Source organism: Desmodus rotundus, chromosome 2, assembly GCF_022682495.2.
Source record: "Desmodus rotundus isolate HL8 chromosome 2, HLdesRot8A.1, whole genome shotgun sequence".
In the NCBI taxonomy this organism is placed as follows: domain Eukaryota; kingdom Metazoa; phylum Chordata; class Mammalia; order Chiroptera; family Phyllostomidae; genus Desmodus; species Desmodus rotundus.
In genome coordinates this window covers 195066049-195079988 of record NC_071388.1, presented here as the reverse complement: position 1 = coordinate 195079988, position 13940 = coordinate 195066049, and the positions used below count along the sequence as shown (strand labels likewise).

The window sequence follows — 13940 nt, the reverse complement described above, 5'->3', positions numbered from 1 at the left end:
TCTGCTTCTGCTGTGGCAGGGCGGCGGCTGTCCCATTACTCAACTCTCGGCCTACTGGTCGTCCCAGTTCCTCCTCTAGGTGGATAAACAAATCCCAGCGCGTGACCCAACAGACTCAAAAACAGCTTCACCTACTCAGAGAAGTTGTTTCCTGTCTCTTTTTGTAAACTTTCCTGCCCCCATGTATCCGAGGTCTTTCTAATCCCTCGCTCAAAGCAGGAGATTGTGGTCAGGGGGTGAATTTAAAAATAACACCCAATTTAAATGCTGTTTACTCTTTGGGGACATTCTAGCACATTTATTGAGGCTTAAAACGTACCGGGCGTTTTATAGGCCCTTGAATCACTTAACCTCTGCAATAATCCTACAAAATGCTATTTACTTAGGTTTAAAATTCCAAACTACACTAAACGGTATACAGCAAGTTTCTCTGCTTCCTTGCTCATAGTTCACCCATTAAGTTTCTTGTGCATCCTTTGCAACGCCTTTTATGTATATTGCGCTGTGTGTGTGTGTGTGTGTGTGTCCCCTTTTTAAAACAATCGGGAGCAATTCGTGGTCCTGCGTTTTTGGTTTATTCACATTAAAATCTACATTGGTACGAAAAGTCAGCCGGGGTCGTTCACCTTCAGTGCGGAATGATTCGCCAGGAATTGTCCCCATTTCTCAGATGAGGAGAGGGAACGCTGGGGCTCAGCTCTGACTTGCCCCGACCCAGTGTTACCAGGATTTGGAGCCCAGTTCCTTCCCGGCCTAAGGAAGCTGGCGGCTCGGACCAGCGGGCAGCAGGAAATGCCGATCGCTGACTCGCCGGCGACACCCCAGCGGCTTGTAAACACGGGGCAGACGCCTGGCACGGCGCGACACTAGCACTGTAAGCGCTGCTCCCTCGCAGCCAGCTTTCCTTTCTACTCCGCGAGGTGAGCGCCCCGGCTTGCACGCACAGCGCCGCAAGCCCAGATCCGGGAGTCGGGAGCCCCGCCCGGGGCGGAACAGGAAGAGGCGCCCTCCAGCCCGGGTTCCCTGCTGCGGCTGGCGCGAGGGGAGGGGTGGCACTGGCAAGGGCGGTGGCTCGCGCTGAGGAGGCCAGAGGGCAGGTGGATCGGCGGGCCGGGACGGCTCCGCGGCCCCTTTACAACTAGTGTTCTTCGCCAGCGGCTGGTGGCGCGATGGACCTGGCCGGGCTCCTGCTGGACGAAGAAGGCACCTTCTCCCTCACCGGCTTCCAGGACTTTTCGGTGAGCGCGCTGCCCACTCCTGCCCCGGCTTCCCCGCACTTGGAGCAGAGACCCGGGGCTCACCTCTCGGGGGCCGAGTAGAGCCGCGAGCTCTCCTGACAGTCTGCCCCGGAGCTAGGAGGCAGACGCTCGAATTGTGCCTACTTGAGGCCCCGGCTGCTTGGGCCCTGGGGGAGAGTCGCGGGTACAGGATTGGGAGTAGAGGTGGCCAGCTGGGGCCCTTTCTAGGAGAACCTCACTTGGGGAGCCCTCAGCGGAGGAGGATTCCTTCCCCTGTGGACAGACTGCCATTGGTAAACAATGCAGAGAAGACGGGGCTGGGTGGGGCACCCATCCCTCGAGCAGTGAGGCAGGCCTGCTGCCCCGCACCCTCTTCTAGCCCGGAGCCAGGATCTCTATCATACCTTCCCTGCCCTTCACCCTCCTGCGCTGTCTCAGTTCCTGCCAGGACACCAGAAGTTGAGTGCCAGGATCCGGAGAAGACTTTACTATGGCTGGGACTGGGAAGCTGACTGTAGCCTGGAGGAGCTCTCCAGCCCCATGGCAGGTCAGACAATGTTGTGTGACCGGATGAGTGAGCAGCATGAAAATGGGGGTGTCGGCAGGCACCAGAACAGCTCTAGGTATAACCCGTGAGCTGCCCTGTCTCGTCCTAGCTTACTGGTATTTGGTGTAAGGGCTGGGTTTGTATTTCACCTTTTTTTTTGGCCCAAATGAGTAAAAGATGTTGCTCTTTTACAAACTGTACCACTTCTGATGTGTACACCAGAAACTCTTAAGTTTCCAAGAACACCCAGCATGTTTCCCAAATGAACAAGGCATGTTTATTTCTGAAATGAACAAGAATAGAAGACAAATTTAAGTCGCTCCAGGTGAATGGAAAATACGTTCCTGCTGGAAAGAACTGAAGTTCGGGAAGGGCTTTTTGTCTCATTGTGGGAGACTTTGATCTCTATCTTGTTACTGTGGTCCTGTCTCCAGGCCTCAGCTAATAGGGATCTATCTGGATCTTCTGCTGGTAGCAGTGGGGACGAGAGGGGAGGGGCAGAGTTGTTTGCTTACTCTGTCTTCTGCCCCTGCAGACATTGCTGTGGAATTGCTCCAGAAGGCGGCCCCCAGCCCTATTCGCCGTCTCCAGAAGAAATATGTAGCCCATGTGTCCCGGTGAGCCTGGAATTGAGGGGGACAGAATGAAAGTGTTTGGATCCTATAAAAAAGGGAAGGGTTATCCATAAAGAGAATATATAGAGACACGGGATGAGCGTTAGAAGAGTTACAAGAGCTGAAAGGCCCTTGGGTTTAATTACCGATCCTTCCCGCCACACAGGGAGGCGTGCATCTCCCCGTGTGCTATGATGCTAGCTCTGGTGTACATTGAGCGGCTCCGGCACCGGAACCCGGACTACCTACAGCATGTGTCCTCCTCTGACTTGTTCCTGATCTCTATGGTAAGGTGCCCCCTCCCCTTTGTTTCCCTGGTGACCTGGGAGCCCGGGGTGAGTTCTGTTGACACCATCTCTGGTTCCTCTGCAGATGGTGGCCAGTAAGTACCTCTATGATGAAGGGGAAGAAGAGGAGGTCTTCAATGATGAATGGGGAGCTGCAGGGGGTATGGCTGTGCCCGCTCTCAATGCCCTGGAGAGGGGCTTCCTGAGTGCCATGGTGAGTAGCTCTTCTCTCTCTCTTGCTCTGTTCCCCTGGCCCAGCTTTATGTTTCTGTCGCCCCTTGTCATTTCCCTCTCAGCTTTCTGTTTCTTCATTTCTTTCTGCCTGTCCTCCTTGTGTCTTTCCTTATTAGTATCTTTCCTTTCTAGTCTGGACTAACTTCAGCCCTTGGATGTTCCTGATGTGGTGAACCCAGAAACGGAGCATCCGCGCTTCCCAGCAGGGTGCACTCTGAGTCAGAGCTTATCTAACTGGGTTCTGATTATTTATTTGCTTCCAGACTCTCTACTCCTAGACTCTGAGCTCCCTCTAAGCCCCCTATGGGCATGGACCGCTGCAGGATTATTCTCTCCCTATGCTCTTAATCGGGGGGGGGGGGGGGGGGGGGATGTGAATCCAGTACACGATGATTAAATGAGTTAATATATAAACGCTCTTGGAAGAGTACTTGGCACATAGTGCCAAACCAACTAAGTGGTACCCATAGTGGTGGTTGCAGTGCTGTTGCGGCTCTGGTTATTGAATAACCGGCTCGTGTCTGAGCCTGGTTTGGTGCCCTTCTCTTCGTACCCACAGGATTGGCGTCTCTACACTGACCCTCGGGAGATCTTTGAGGTGCTGAGCTGGTTAGAGAGCTGGTAGGTTCTAGGAGTTGGGAGGAGGGGCTTAAGGGCTGAGACCTAAGCCGGAAGAGCTGGACTGAGATGAGAGTCTGTGTAACTGGGGGGAGGGAGGAGGCAGGACAGAGAATCGCCCAGGGTGGTGCTCCTCAAACGTGCCCACCCTCTTTGTAACCAGGCACCTTTGGGAGGGTGAGAGAAGCCCATCAGAAATACAGATCTTGGTCTCACCCTCAGTTTCCGGATCAACCTGCAGCCTAGGAATCTGTACTTTTAACATGTTCCCCAGTGTTCCCTGGCGGGTCCCGGGGAGAATGAGGGTGCATTGGGGCCAGCTGCAGGAGAGTTGCAGATGCTCTATTTTTTCTCTCCCCCAACAGCGTGGCTGAGCATCAGGGACGGCGACGGGGCTGGTACACCTATACAGACCTGTGTGTGCTGCTGGAGCAGCCGGCCTGGCAGCTAGCCCTGGGCTCCCTCTGCCATCAGCTGGCAAAGGTGAAGACGGGTCAGGGAGGATAAGAGGCTTGAGCGGGCTGGTGCGTGGGTGGTGTGATATAAAGCAAATGCTGAAAGGCTCAGGAGAAGAGTCTGGAAGTAGATGGTAACAGTGAACTCTAACTTGAACTTCTAGAGATCAGGGGTGGGTGTGTTTAAAATGGTCAGAAGCATGTTTTAAGGGAAGGGTATTTGGCACTGACCTTTCTTATTCTCTCTCCTGCAGCTGTCCTGCCTATTAGCAATAGCATATGTGAGCAGTGTGGCCCTGGCTGTGGCATCAGTGGCTGTAATATACCAGTCCTTGGGACTGTCCTGCAGCCCTCCACCTGGCCCCCCGGACCTTGGACTGGCCTCCAGGTGCCTCTTGGAACCCTGCATACCTCCTCCTTTGCCACAGTGCCTGCCATCTCCTGCCAATGTCTCCAGCTGCCTGGAAAGTGACTTAAGGCTGCATTCACTCTGGGGAAGTCTTCTGGCCTCATTGACCCCCCCACCATTGCCTCCCCCAGACCCTCCTGCCCCTCCCACTCTTCTTCATAACTGTCCCCTTTGCCAGAAGCTCCAGAAAGACTTGCCAACCTGTCGTGCCTGCCACCATCCCAACCATACGGTGCCCACAGGGCCCCCAAGCCCCTGGTACCACTCCCATGGCCCAGCTCCACCCTGGGCCTGGAGCCCCATGCCCTCCTTGCTCCCACCACCCCAGCAGTGTTCCCTTTTTGGTATCATGGAGCTGGCCCGCCTTAAGTCTTTCATTTTCCCAGGCTAGGTAGGGTTCTGAGGAATACCTGGCAAGGACTTGGGAGTCCCTGAGAGCCTGGAGGAAGAATGCTTGATTTAGATCCTCTCTACCTCTCTGGGTCCTTGGCTGGTCCCCTGTTATTCTGGGTGAGGGAGCTTAAGGGGTGATGGGGCAGGAGGCCTAAAGGTCACTTGGTCTTTTAGACTTCAATGGCTGGCTGCTTGGGCAGGCAGTGATGGTGCCACGGAAAGCCTCAATTCAGTGACCAGGGGCATGTCACAGATGGACAGAGAAGCCCTTGTCTCCTTACCTCTAGACTCTTTTTAGACTAGCTTTTTAGTTCCCTGGGATGGAAAGGTAAAGGTGGGAGATGAGAAACGGGTGAGGGAGGGAGGGAGGGAGTGCTGACCGGGCTCTATGTGATGTCTCTGAAGCCAGAGAGCCAGGGACTGATAGGGCCAAGGGGAGAGCTGCTGAGCGAAGGCGGGTGAGGTGGGAAGCCCAATCCACACCTGCCCCTTGGATGTGGTCTAAGGGAGCCAGGGACTGCTGGGACCTTCAGTCTTGCCCTTTGGTCTTCCCACCTTTTCTTTTTAGTACTCTGCTCCTGGGCTTCCATTTCTTCCGGTTCCCCTCCTGGGTGTTCTCACTGGCCTCTCTGGCCACCGCTTTGTATCTGGGTTTTCCACGCTTTTGTAGAACTGAGGTTTCAATAAACAGTTTCAGTTGCATGGCCTGGACTCCTTCTCTGGCAGCCCTTGGGAGAATTTTCTCCCCCACATCTGCCTTCTGAGCCTCCTACTTCCTGACTCCGTCATCCTGCAACTCACTCTCTGCCCCGTTTCAGAAGAACTTCCCTGCATCCCTGTTCCCAGCACCCTGGGGTCACTAGCGCTGCTCAACTTGGTTGCCGTGGGGTGTGGGTGGAGACTGCCATGCCTGCGGTTGGCCCTGTCTATCGAAGGTTCCTGGGCGAGCACCGCTCTTACAGGTTCTGAAGCACATTTAGGGGGAGAAGGCAAGCCAAGTAAGCAGCAGAGTCCTGCCAGTTTGAGGGCAAGCCCCGAGAACACCTCTGAACCCTGAATTCCAGCCCGGTCTGGCCCGTGGTGGTAGTTGGTGGTATTAAGAGCAGTCCTGGGGATTCGTTGGAAGAAAGAAAACCTCTCTGGGCTGAACTGAGGGTATTTGAGACTACTTAAGACTATCCATAGTTGGGGTGTATTACCTGCCTGCCGGGGGGCATTTTGGAGGCAAATATTTGAAGGTATGCTACTTGCATTTAGTTGGCCTGGGTGGAATGCTAGACACCCCAAAATGCTGAAGACCCCTTTTACTAGGAAGAATTCCCAAGATGGCTTTGGAATGACCAGCTGCACGTCGTGCGTAGGGAAACCCTCTTTATATTTGAGCCTAGAACTAACTTTGCATGTAAACACAAAGTCCTTTTTGTACATTTTGAAAAAGACTCAATTTTCCAGGAATGCACATCCATGTAAATTAAAACTAACTTTGCTTCAGCACTTGCCCATGAACTTGTTCATTATTTTGAAGCATCAGGTCACCAATGGCAGCACTGCCTGTTGGAAAGCACCAGTTTTCGGCGGAGCTACCACATCCACGAACATTCTACATATGGGGGTGGGGACTGAACCACCTTGTCTTCTAGGTTAGCTGGGCCCAAGCTTTCACATAATGAAATACCTTTTATTATAAATTGTATTTCGCCTTTGTATCAGTGAGGGCATCGTGTGAAGTTGTGGTCACTGTGGTCTGTCATCCATTACCTGTGCATTCCCTTTGGACGTAGTCCGGGGGGTTGACCCTGAAAGGGTGGAGGAGCACAGCGCAGTGATGGTTCCAAACTGTGGTGGTGACGGGGGACAAAATCTAAAATCTTCCCAGATTGTTTTCTGGGTCTCCCCACCCCTCCTACCCTGCTTTACAGAGCCTGGAACAGGGGATTTGGATGGAGATTCTTGGGGGAGGGCTCCAGAACATGGCTCCCGGTTAATGGGTGACGGAATTTGCACAAGAACTGGGCAAAGGTGAATGGGCTGTGTCCTGCCCCGAGTTTCTCATTCCTTTACTCTGCTTCACCCACACCCCCACTGTCTCCCCACTCTAGGCAGCTAACTTCACCCAAGCTCTACTTAACTCTCGCCCAGGGCAGTCAACACAAGAATGAAAGGCAGGACAGAATGAGCCGATCACACTCCCATCCCGTCCAACTCCGATCTGTGGGCTCCTGGGATGCCCTGGCTCCCCTGCCGCCCCAGCCTGCTGTCCAAAACCCCTCTTCCCACTCTTGGGGTTCTCTGTGTGGGCCTCCTCCCTGGGGCCTTGGCTGTCTTCTGGCTCTTCAGGTAGGAGGCAGCTGTGCAGGAGTTGGTGCTGGCTGCAGGGGGTGTTTGGGGGAGTAGATGTGGTGTGGGAAACCCTCTAGAAACAGGTATTCCCTCCTTTGTCTGAAGACCACCCCTTCCCATACCTCTACTTGCAGCATATCTTGGTTCTGGCTTCTCTGCTTTGTGCCTCCCACCTGCTTCTGCTTCAAAGTCTCCCCCCAGGAATACTCTCTTACTCCCCTGCCCACCTCCTGGCCTCCAGCCTCTTTTCATGTGGTGTGTCTACCACCCTGCAAACTTGGATGGGCAGCAGGTAAGGGGGACTCCCTAGAAGGAGAGAGCAGGGTCCCAGGGTGGGATAGGAAGGGCTTGGAAAGTCCTTTTGGCTGCCACCTGTTTCCAGACCTGCCAGGGCTGCTGTTCCTACAGGCTGCCTCTTGTCCAGGCTCCATCCTTTGAGTTCCTTGCACCTGCTCTCGTGCTGACTAACCAGAAGCTGCCTCTGGCCATCCAGACACCTGGAAACTGTGAGCACAGAACAAGAGCATGGGGGTGACAGTGGGTTGGGTGCTAATCTGAGAATACAGGTGTAGATAGGTGCAGGATTGAGAATGGACAATGGTGGGACTGGTAGGCACTCTGGGGTCTTGGAACTGTGCCAGTCACCAACTAGGACTGCACAGCAATGGGTCTCCATTCCCTTTACCTCTCTCCTCTCCATGCCCCCAATTTTCTAGCCTCTGACACACTGCGTCTGTGTGAGAGGCCTGGCTGCCACAGCCTGGAGCTCTGGAACACTTCCCTCCGAGAGGTAAGTGCTTGGGGATTGGGGAGGCTCTGGTTTCTGTAATGCAGAGACTGAACTTCTCTGGGGGAAGGAGGTGGGGGTGGGTCTGGGTGAGGGACCCGCTGGACTGCTCCTGGGTTAGTTAGGAAGTCCAGGCTGAGGTTAACTCAGTCGAGCCGAATGTTTTCTCTTTGCCTTTCCCTCTACTCCATTAGGTGTCTGGGGCAGTGGTGGTATCCGGGCTGCTGCAGGGCACTCTGGGACTGTTGGGGGCTCCAGGCCACTTGTTCCGCCACTGTGGACCCTTGGTGTTGGCCCCCAGCCTGGTTGTGGCAGGGCTGTCTGCTCACAGGGAGGTGGCCTTGTTCTGCTCCATTCACTGGGGGCTGGCCTTGCTGTACGTAAGTCCTGAGAGGCATGGGGTATGCAGGACGGGAGGAGGGCAGAGCTGCTGACTCTACCAGACTGAGCAGCTGTATAAGCAGGCACAGCTTGGGGGATTCAGAATCCAGGGCTTTTGTTGGATTCAGTTGGTCTCTCTGGCTTTTACATTGTCTCCTGCCGACCCCCAAGGTGCCCTCTTTCTCTGTCCACAGGGGCTTTCTTCTCTGGGACCCCCTTTGTGGTATTCTGCCACTTCTACCTCCATTACCTACCTTCCTCTTGCTTCTCAATCTCCTTCTCTTTCCTAGGCTTATCTTGCTCATGGTGGTCTGTTCTCAGCATCTGGGCTCCTGCCAGTTACCCCCATGCCCCTGGAGGCCAGCTTCATCCTCTTCAACCTGCACTCGCATCCCTGTCTTCCGGCTCCTCTCGGTATGTGCGGGTCTGGGAGGGGCAGTTAAGATTAGAAGGTCTGGCATGGAACACTTGCTCAACTCCCTATCCTATCTGTTACTCCACTAAGGCTGGCCTGAGAGGATGTGGGGGAGGGGTTCTTCTCCATTTCCTTCTTGCCCTTCAGGTGCTGGTTCCAGTGGCCTGTGTGTGGGTCATCTCTGCCCTGCTGGGTCTCAGCATCATCTCCCTGGAGATGACTGCTCCCAGTGAGGCACCGTGGTTTTGGCTGCCTCACCCAGGTACGTTTGCTCCTAGTCTTCCATCCCCTTACTGAAATAAAGGTGTCTGTTTCATTCAACTCAAGATTTAATGAATTTTATTTCTCAGTTAAATCCTATGTTTTCTCAAAACACACGGGGGAGGGAACTTGCTATTCTCAGGGGCAATGCCAGCCCCTCACCACAGATGTTTTATTTAGTGTTAGAGAGATCTGCAAACGTTACCACTCCCTGCTGATACTCCTTACCCAATTTACACATTACACTTATGCTACCTATCCCACAGGCATTTGAGTTAGTGAGCTGTGTATTAAAAAATTGCTTCTGAGCCCTGGCTGGTGCGGCTCAGTGGATTGAGCGCTGGCCTGCGAACCAAAGGGTCACTGGTTCCATTCCCAGTCAGGGCACATGCCTGGGTTGCAGGCCAGGTCTCCAGTAGGGGGTGCACAAGAGGCAACCATACATTAATGCTTCTCTCCCTCTCTTTCTTCCCCGCTTCCCCTGTCTGTAAAAATAAATAAGTAAAATCTTTAAAAAATTGCTTTTCAAGCATTACATCTGAAATTTGCTCATTCATCAATTTAATAAAGGTCTGTTGAATGCTGATTAAGTGCTAGGTACTTGATAGGGGACAGCGACAAACATGAAAAGCATAGCACCTGTGTTCATGAAGCTTATAATCTATTGGACAGTACAGGTACTGATTAAATAGGCACCCAAGTAAATGCAAAATTGCATGTGGTAAGTGTAAAAAAGGGGAGGTACACTGTATGATGAGAACTTATACTGGGGAGTCCGACTTTATCAGAGAGGTCAGGAAAAGATTTTTTTTGAAGATTTTATTTATTTATTTTTAGAGAGAACGGAAGGGAGGGAGAAAGAGGGAGAAAAACAGCAATATGCAAGAGGAACATCGATTGGTTGTCTCTTGCATGCCCCTAGCCAGGGACCTGGCCTGTAATCCAGGCATGTACCCTGACCCGAATCAAATCAGCAAACTGTCGGTCTGCTGGATGACACCCAAGCAACTGAGCCACACCGGTCAGGACAGGAATGGTATTCTTGAGGAAGTGATCTTTGAGCTGAGCTGTGAGCAATGAGTAGGAGTTAACTGGTGAAGGAAAAGAGCATTCTAGGTGGGGAGAACAGCACATGCACAAGCCCTGTGGTGGCCAGCAGCACAGCAAACACAAGGGCCTTAAACAGGTGTATCTGTAGTGAAGGAAGTAAGGCAGAGTGTGGGGGAAAACGTGGCTAGAGGGACCGAAGTAAGGATCAGACCAAGGGGGACCTTGTAGACCATGGTAAAGGGATGGTCTTTATCATGAGTTTGATGGTTTTGTCCCAAGACATCTTCAAAGGCAATGGGGCCTCTAGGATTCTTGTAGCACAGGCCTCTGGAGGCAGGGGGATGCTCTGAACGTGAGCCTCACCCCAAAGTGATTCTTTCTCTCTCTTCAGTGGAGTGGGTCTGGCCCTTGCTGACACCCCGGGCTCTGGCTGCAGGCATCTCCATGGCCTTGGCAGCCTCCATCAGCTCCCTGGGGTGCTATGCCCTGTGTGGCCGGCTGCTGCATTTGCCTTCTCCACCTCCACACGCCTGCAGTCGGGGGCTGAGCCTGGAGGGCCTGGGAAGTGTGCTGGCCGGGCTGTTGGGGAGCCCCATGGGTACTGCATCCAGCTTCCCCAACGTGGGCGCAGTGAGTTTAATCCAGGTATGTGGACAGGACAGGGTGGGGGTGCAGGAGGTGCAGGAGAGGGAAGGCACCTCGTGCTGACTGACTGACAACTGTGGGCTGTATTCTGTTAGGCAGGTCACATTCATGATCTCATTTAGGGAGGTACCTAGAAGTAAGGGGTTAGGGGTGTAAGGAAGACACCTAATCAATATTGAACTCCTTCTGTGCCTTCAGGCCCTGTACCAGGGCTGGGCTTTCAGTGAAGAATGAGTCAGATAAAGTCCCTGCTTTCTTGGGGACTTCAGAGAGGGAAAGGCAGACAATTTAAGAAAACAACATAAATAAGGTAATTTTCCAGAGTGATAAAAGTGCTATTAAGAAAACAAAGCAGGGTAGTTAGTGGGATATGGTTGAGTAAAGGAGGCCCCTTAATGTAGAGAGCTTGGCGATGCTTCTTGGAAGGATAACGTTTGAGTTGGGATGGTGAGAAGGGACCACCAGGCAAACATCTTGAATAGTCAAAGAGATGGCTGTTTTCTAGTGTCTCTTCTTCATGTAGGCTGGATCTCAGCGAGTGGCCCATTTGGTGGGGCTGTTCTGCGTGGGGCTTGGGATCTCCCCAAAGCTGACCCAGCTCCTCACCACCATCCCGCTGCCTGTTCTTGGTGAGTAGGTGTACCAGCAGCATTGGCATTGACCCAGTAACCCCCAGCATGGTCCAACTGGTGGCTGGCACCCCTTCTTTCTGAATAACCCCCCTGATACGTGGATGTCAGCAGCCTTTATTTTCTCAGCCCAACAGAAGCCATCAATGGTGCTCCTGGGCTTTGGGCAGAATTAGAAATGAGCCTTTTTGTCATCTCTGTCCATCCCAACCTGCCCTGCCCTGCAATCCCCCTGCTGTGCCAGCTCTCTCTCAACCCCTTGATTACTTTCCCATGAGACAGGTGGGGTGCTGGGCGTGACCCAGGCTGTGGTTCTGTCTACTGGATTCTCCAACTTCCACCTGGCTGACATTGACTCTGGGCGGAATGTTTTCATTGTTGGCTTCTCCATCTTCATGGCCCTGCTGCTGCCAAGATGGCTTCGGGAAGCTCCTGTCCTGCTGAGCACAGGTGGAAGGAGGAGGAGGGGGAGAAGATTGTTCAGTGTCACAAAAGCAAGGGCTTGAGGCTTCGGGCTCTCTGGATTGCAGGACCCACACCGTTCTCTGGGCTTTGGTACAAGCAGTTCATCAATTTGTTTAGCAAATATTTATCGAGCACTATGCAAGTTCCTTGGGATACGAAGGTACCTCCAGATGTTAGAGTTTTATGGGGAAAGTAACCTTGAGCTGGTCTTGAAGGATGGTAAGGTTTGAATGCATTTGGTGAAAAGGTCATTCAAATAGCCTCATTCATTAGCTCAGCTTAGCAGGTGGCAGTGGTTCTCAACGGAGGATGATTTTGGCAATGTCTGGAGGCATCTTTGGCTGTTACAAACAGGGGAGAAAGGATTGCTATTGGCATGTAGTTGGTAGAGGGATAGTGCTGAGTATACTACTATGCACAGGACAGCCTCCCTCAAAGAATTACCTGGTATAAATTATTAGTAGTACTGAAGTTGAGAAACCCAGGCTGGAGCATAAAAGGGAAGTGGGAAATAAGGTTGGGGATTTTTAATACAAAACTTTCCAGAGACAGGGAGCCTGGAACTATCAAAGCATATCTGGAGAGCATGTGGATGCTCAGAAGATAGGGTGTTGAGCAGAGATCCTGTGGGAAGAGCCTGGGTGTGGAAAATGGAGCAGGGGGACAAAGGACAAAGGGGATAGAATGACGATTCAGAAAGATCTGCTCTTAGTCCAAGACTTAGATTTAGGTCTGGAAGTGTAAGACTCCTTGGCCTTGCAATAAGATCAGGGTTCCCCTCCTGACTGGTCCCAACATCCTGTAGGCTGGAGCCCTTTGGATGTGCTACTTCGCTCGCTGCTCATAGAGCCCATCTTCCTGGCGGGACTCTTGGGTTTCCTCCTAGAGAACACCATTCCTGGTAAGTTATGGACAGGCCCTAGCAGATTGGGGAATGGCCAGGAAGTCATCACTCCCTGGGTTGGGCAACATCCTGACCAACCTCTGTTTTGCAGGCACACGGCTTGAGCGAGGCCTAGGTCAAGGGCTGCCATCCTCTTTTGCTGCCCAAGAGGCTCAGATGTCTCAGAAGTCCAAGCAGAAGGCTGCTCAAGAGTATGAGCTTCCTGTCCCCCTCCAAAACTTGTGTCCCTGCATCCCCCAGCGCATCCGTTGCCTCTGCCCACTGCCTGAAGACCCTGGAAATGAAGAAGGAGGGCCCATTGAGCCAGGAGAGACAGCTGACTTGCTGCCTGGTTTTGGGGAGCAGTGCCCCAGGTCTAGCAGAGAAGAATTTAGGTCTCATTAACGCCATGACCCATACTTTTGCTATGGTTAGATTAGCCCTATCTTTCAGCTTGCTGAAGAATTGGCTCCCAGGCTCCACTTTCTGAGAGAGAAAGAGAGAGAGAGAGAGAGAGAGAGAAAGGAGAGAAAGAAATGAATGGGCCCACATAAGGTTTTGTTTTCCAATAAGTGTTCCTTCTCTTAATCAGGCCTAACTGTTCCAGAGCAGGGGCCGTGAATGATTAAATGAGATTTTGCTTGTGAACTATCTGTACTTGAACTCTAGCATTCACTTAAATATTTATGAAGTGCTGGCTGGTGTGGCTCAGTGGATTGAGTGCTGGCCTGTGAACCCAAAGGTGACTAGTTTGAATCCCAGTCAGGGCACATGCCTGGGTTGCAGGCCAGGTCCTTGGCTGGAGGTGTGGGAGAGGCAACCAACTGATGTTTCTCTCAAACATCAGTTTTTCTCTCCCTCTCTTTCTCCCTCCCTTCCCCTTTCTCTGAAAATAAATAAAATATTTAAAAAGTAAATATTTACTGGGCCCTTCCCATGCTCAAGGTCCTGGAACTACAGATATGGATAAGACAGGGTTCCTGCCCTCTCAAGACACTTATGGTTTAAACAGACTTATGTAATTACTAACTAAAATCCAAAGCAGAAGGCAGTCTGTAATAAAGACTAGAACAATGCTTTGAGAGCAAAGAGAAAGAAACAGTTCTGACTGGGGACAGTGGGAAAGGCTTTCTGAAAGAAGCAGCACTGAGGCTGGCTTTAGCAAGAGGAAGATTTGGGGTTGTGGAAAATGCACGGGGAGAATTTTCCAGGCTCAGGTATCCAGCTCAAGAGTACAAAGTACAAGATGAGGGATTTCAAGCTTCTCAGGGGTGATGAAGCATAATTAT

At 52.3% G+C, this 13940-nt stretch overlaps 2 protein-coding genes across 3 annotated transcripts; both read left to right on the top strand.

The window, feature by feature from the left end:
• Positions 1 to 989: 989 nt before the first annotated feature.
• CNPPD1 (cyclin Pas1/PHO80 domain containing 1) lies at positions 990 to 5497 on the top strand. The gene is made up of 8 exons (XM_024564017.3): positions 990 to 1238; positions 1677 to 1785; positions 2321 to 2402; positions 2566 to 2686; positions 2772 to 2900; positions 3480 to 3541; positions 3904 to 4021; positions 4248 to 5497. The coding sequence occupies exons 1-8, from the start codon at positions 1170 to 1172 to the stop codon at positions 4791 to 4793; spliced, it is 1236 nt and encodes a 411-aa protein (XP_024419785.2). The 5' UTR covers positions 990 to 1169; the 3' UTR covers positions 4794 to 5497.
• Positions 5498 to 6397: 900 nt separating this feature from the next.
• Positions 6398 to 13580, top strand: SLC23A3 (solute carrier family 23 member 3). 2 transcript variants are annotated; one of them, XM_024564018.4, is made up of 12 exons: positions 6398 to 7132; positions 7270 to 7427; positions 7544 to 7641; positions 7852 to 7925; positions 8117 to 8298; positions 8594 to 8717; positions 8866 to 8980; positions 10421 to 10674; positions 11198 to 11303; positions 11586 to 11753; positions 12574 to 12669; positions 12764 to 13577. In XM_024564018.4, the coding sequence occupies exons 1-12, from the start codon at positions 6968 to 6970 to the stop codon at positions 13054 to 13056; spliced, it is 1833 nt and encodes a 610-aa protein (XP_024419786.2). In that variant the 5' UTR covers positions 6398 to 6967; the 3' UTR covers positions 13057 to 13577. The 2 variants fall into 2 exon arrangements, with proteins under 2 accessions (XP_024419786.2, XP_045054306.2); XM_045198371.3 differs by lacking the exon at positions 7270 to 7427 and having other exon boundaries at positions 12764 to 13580.
• Positions 13581 to 13940: the final 360 nt, after the last annotated feature.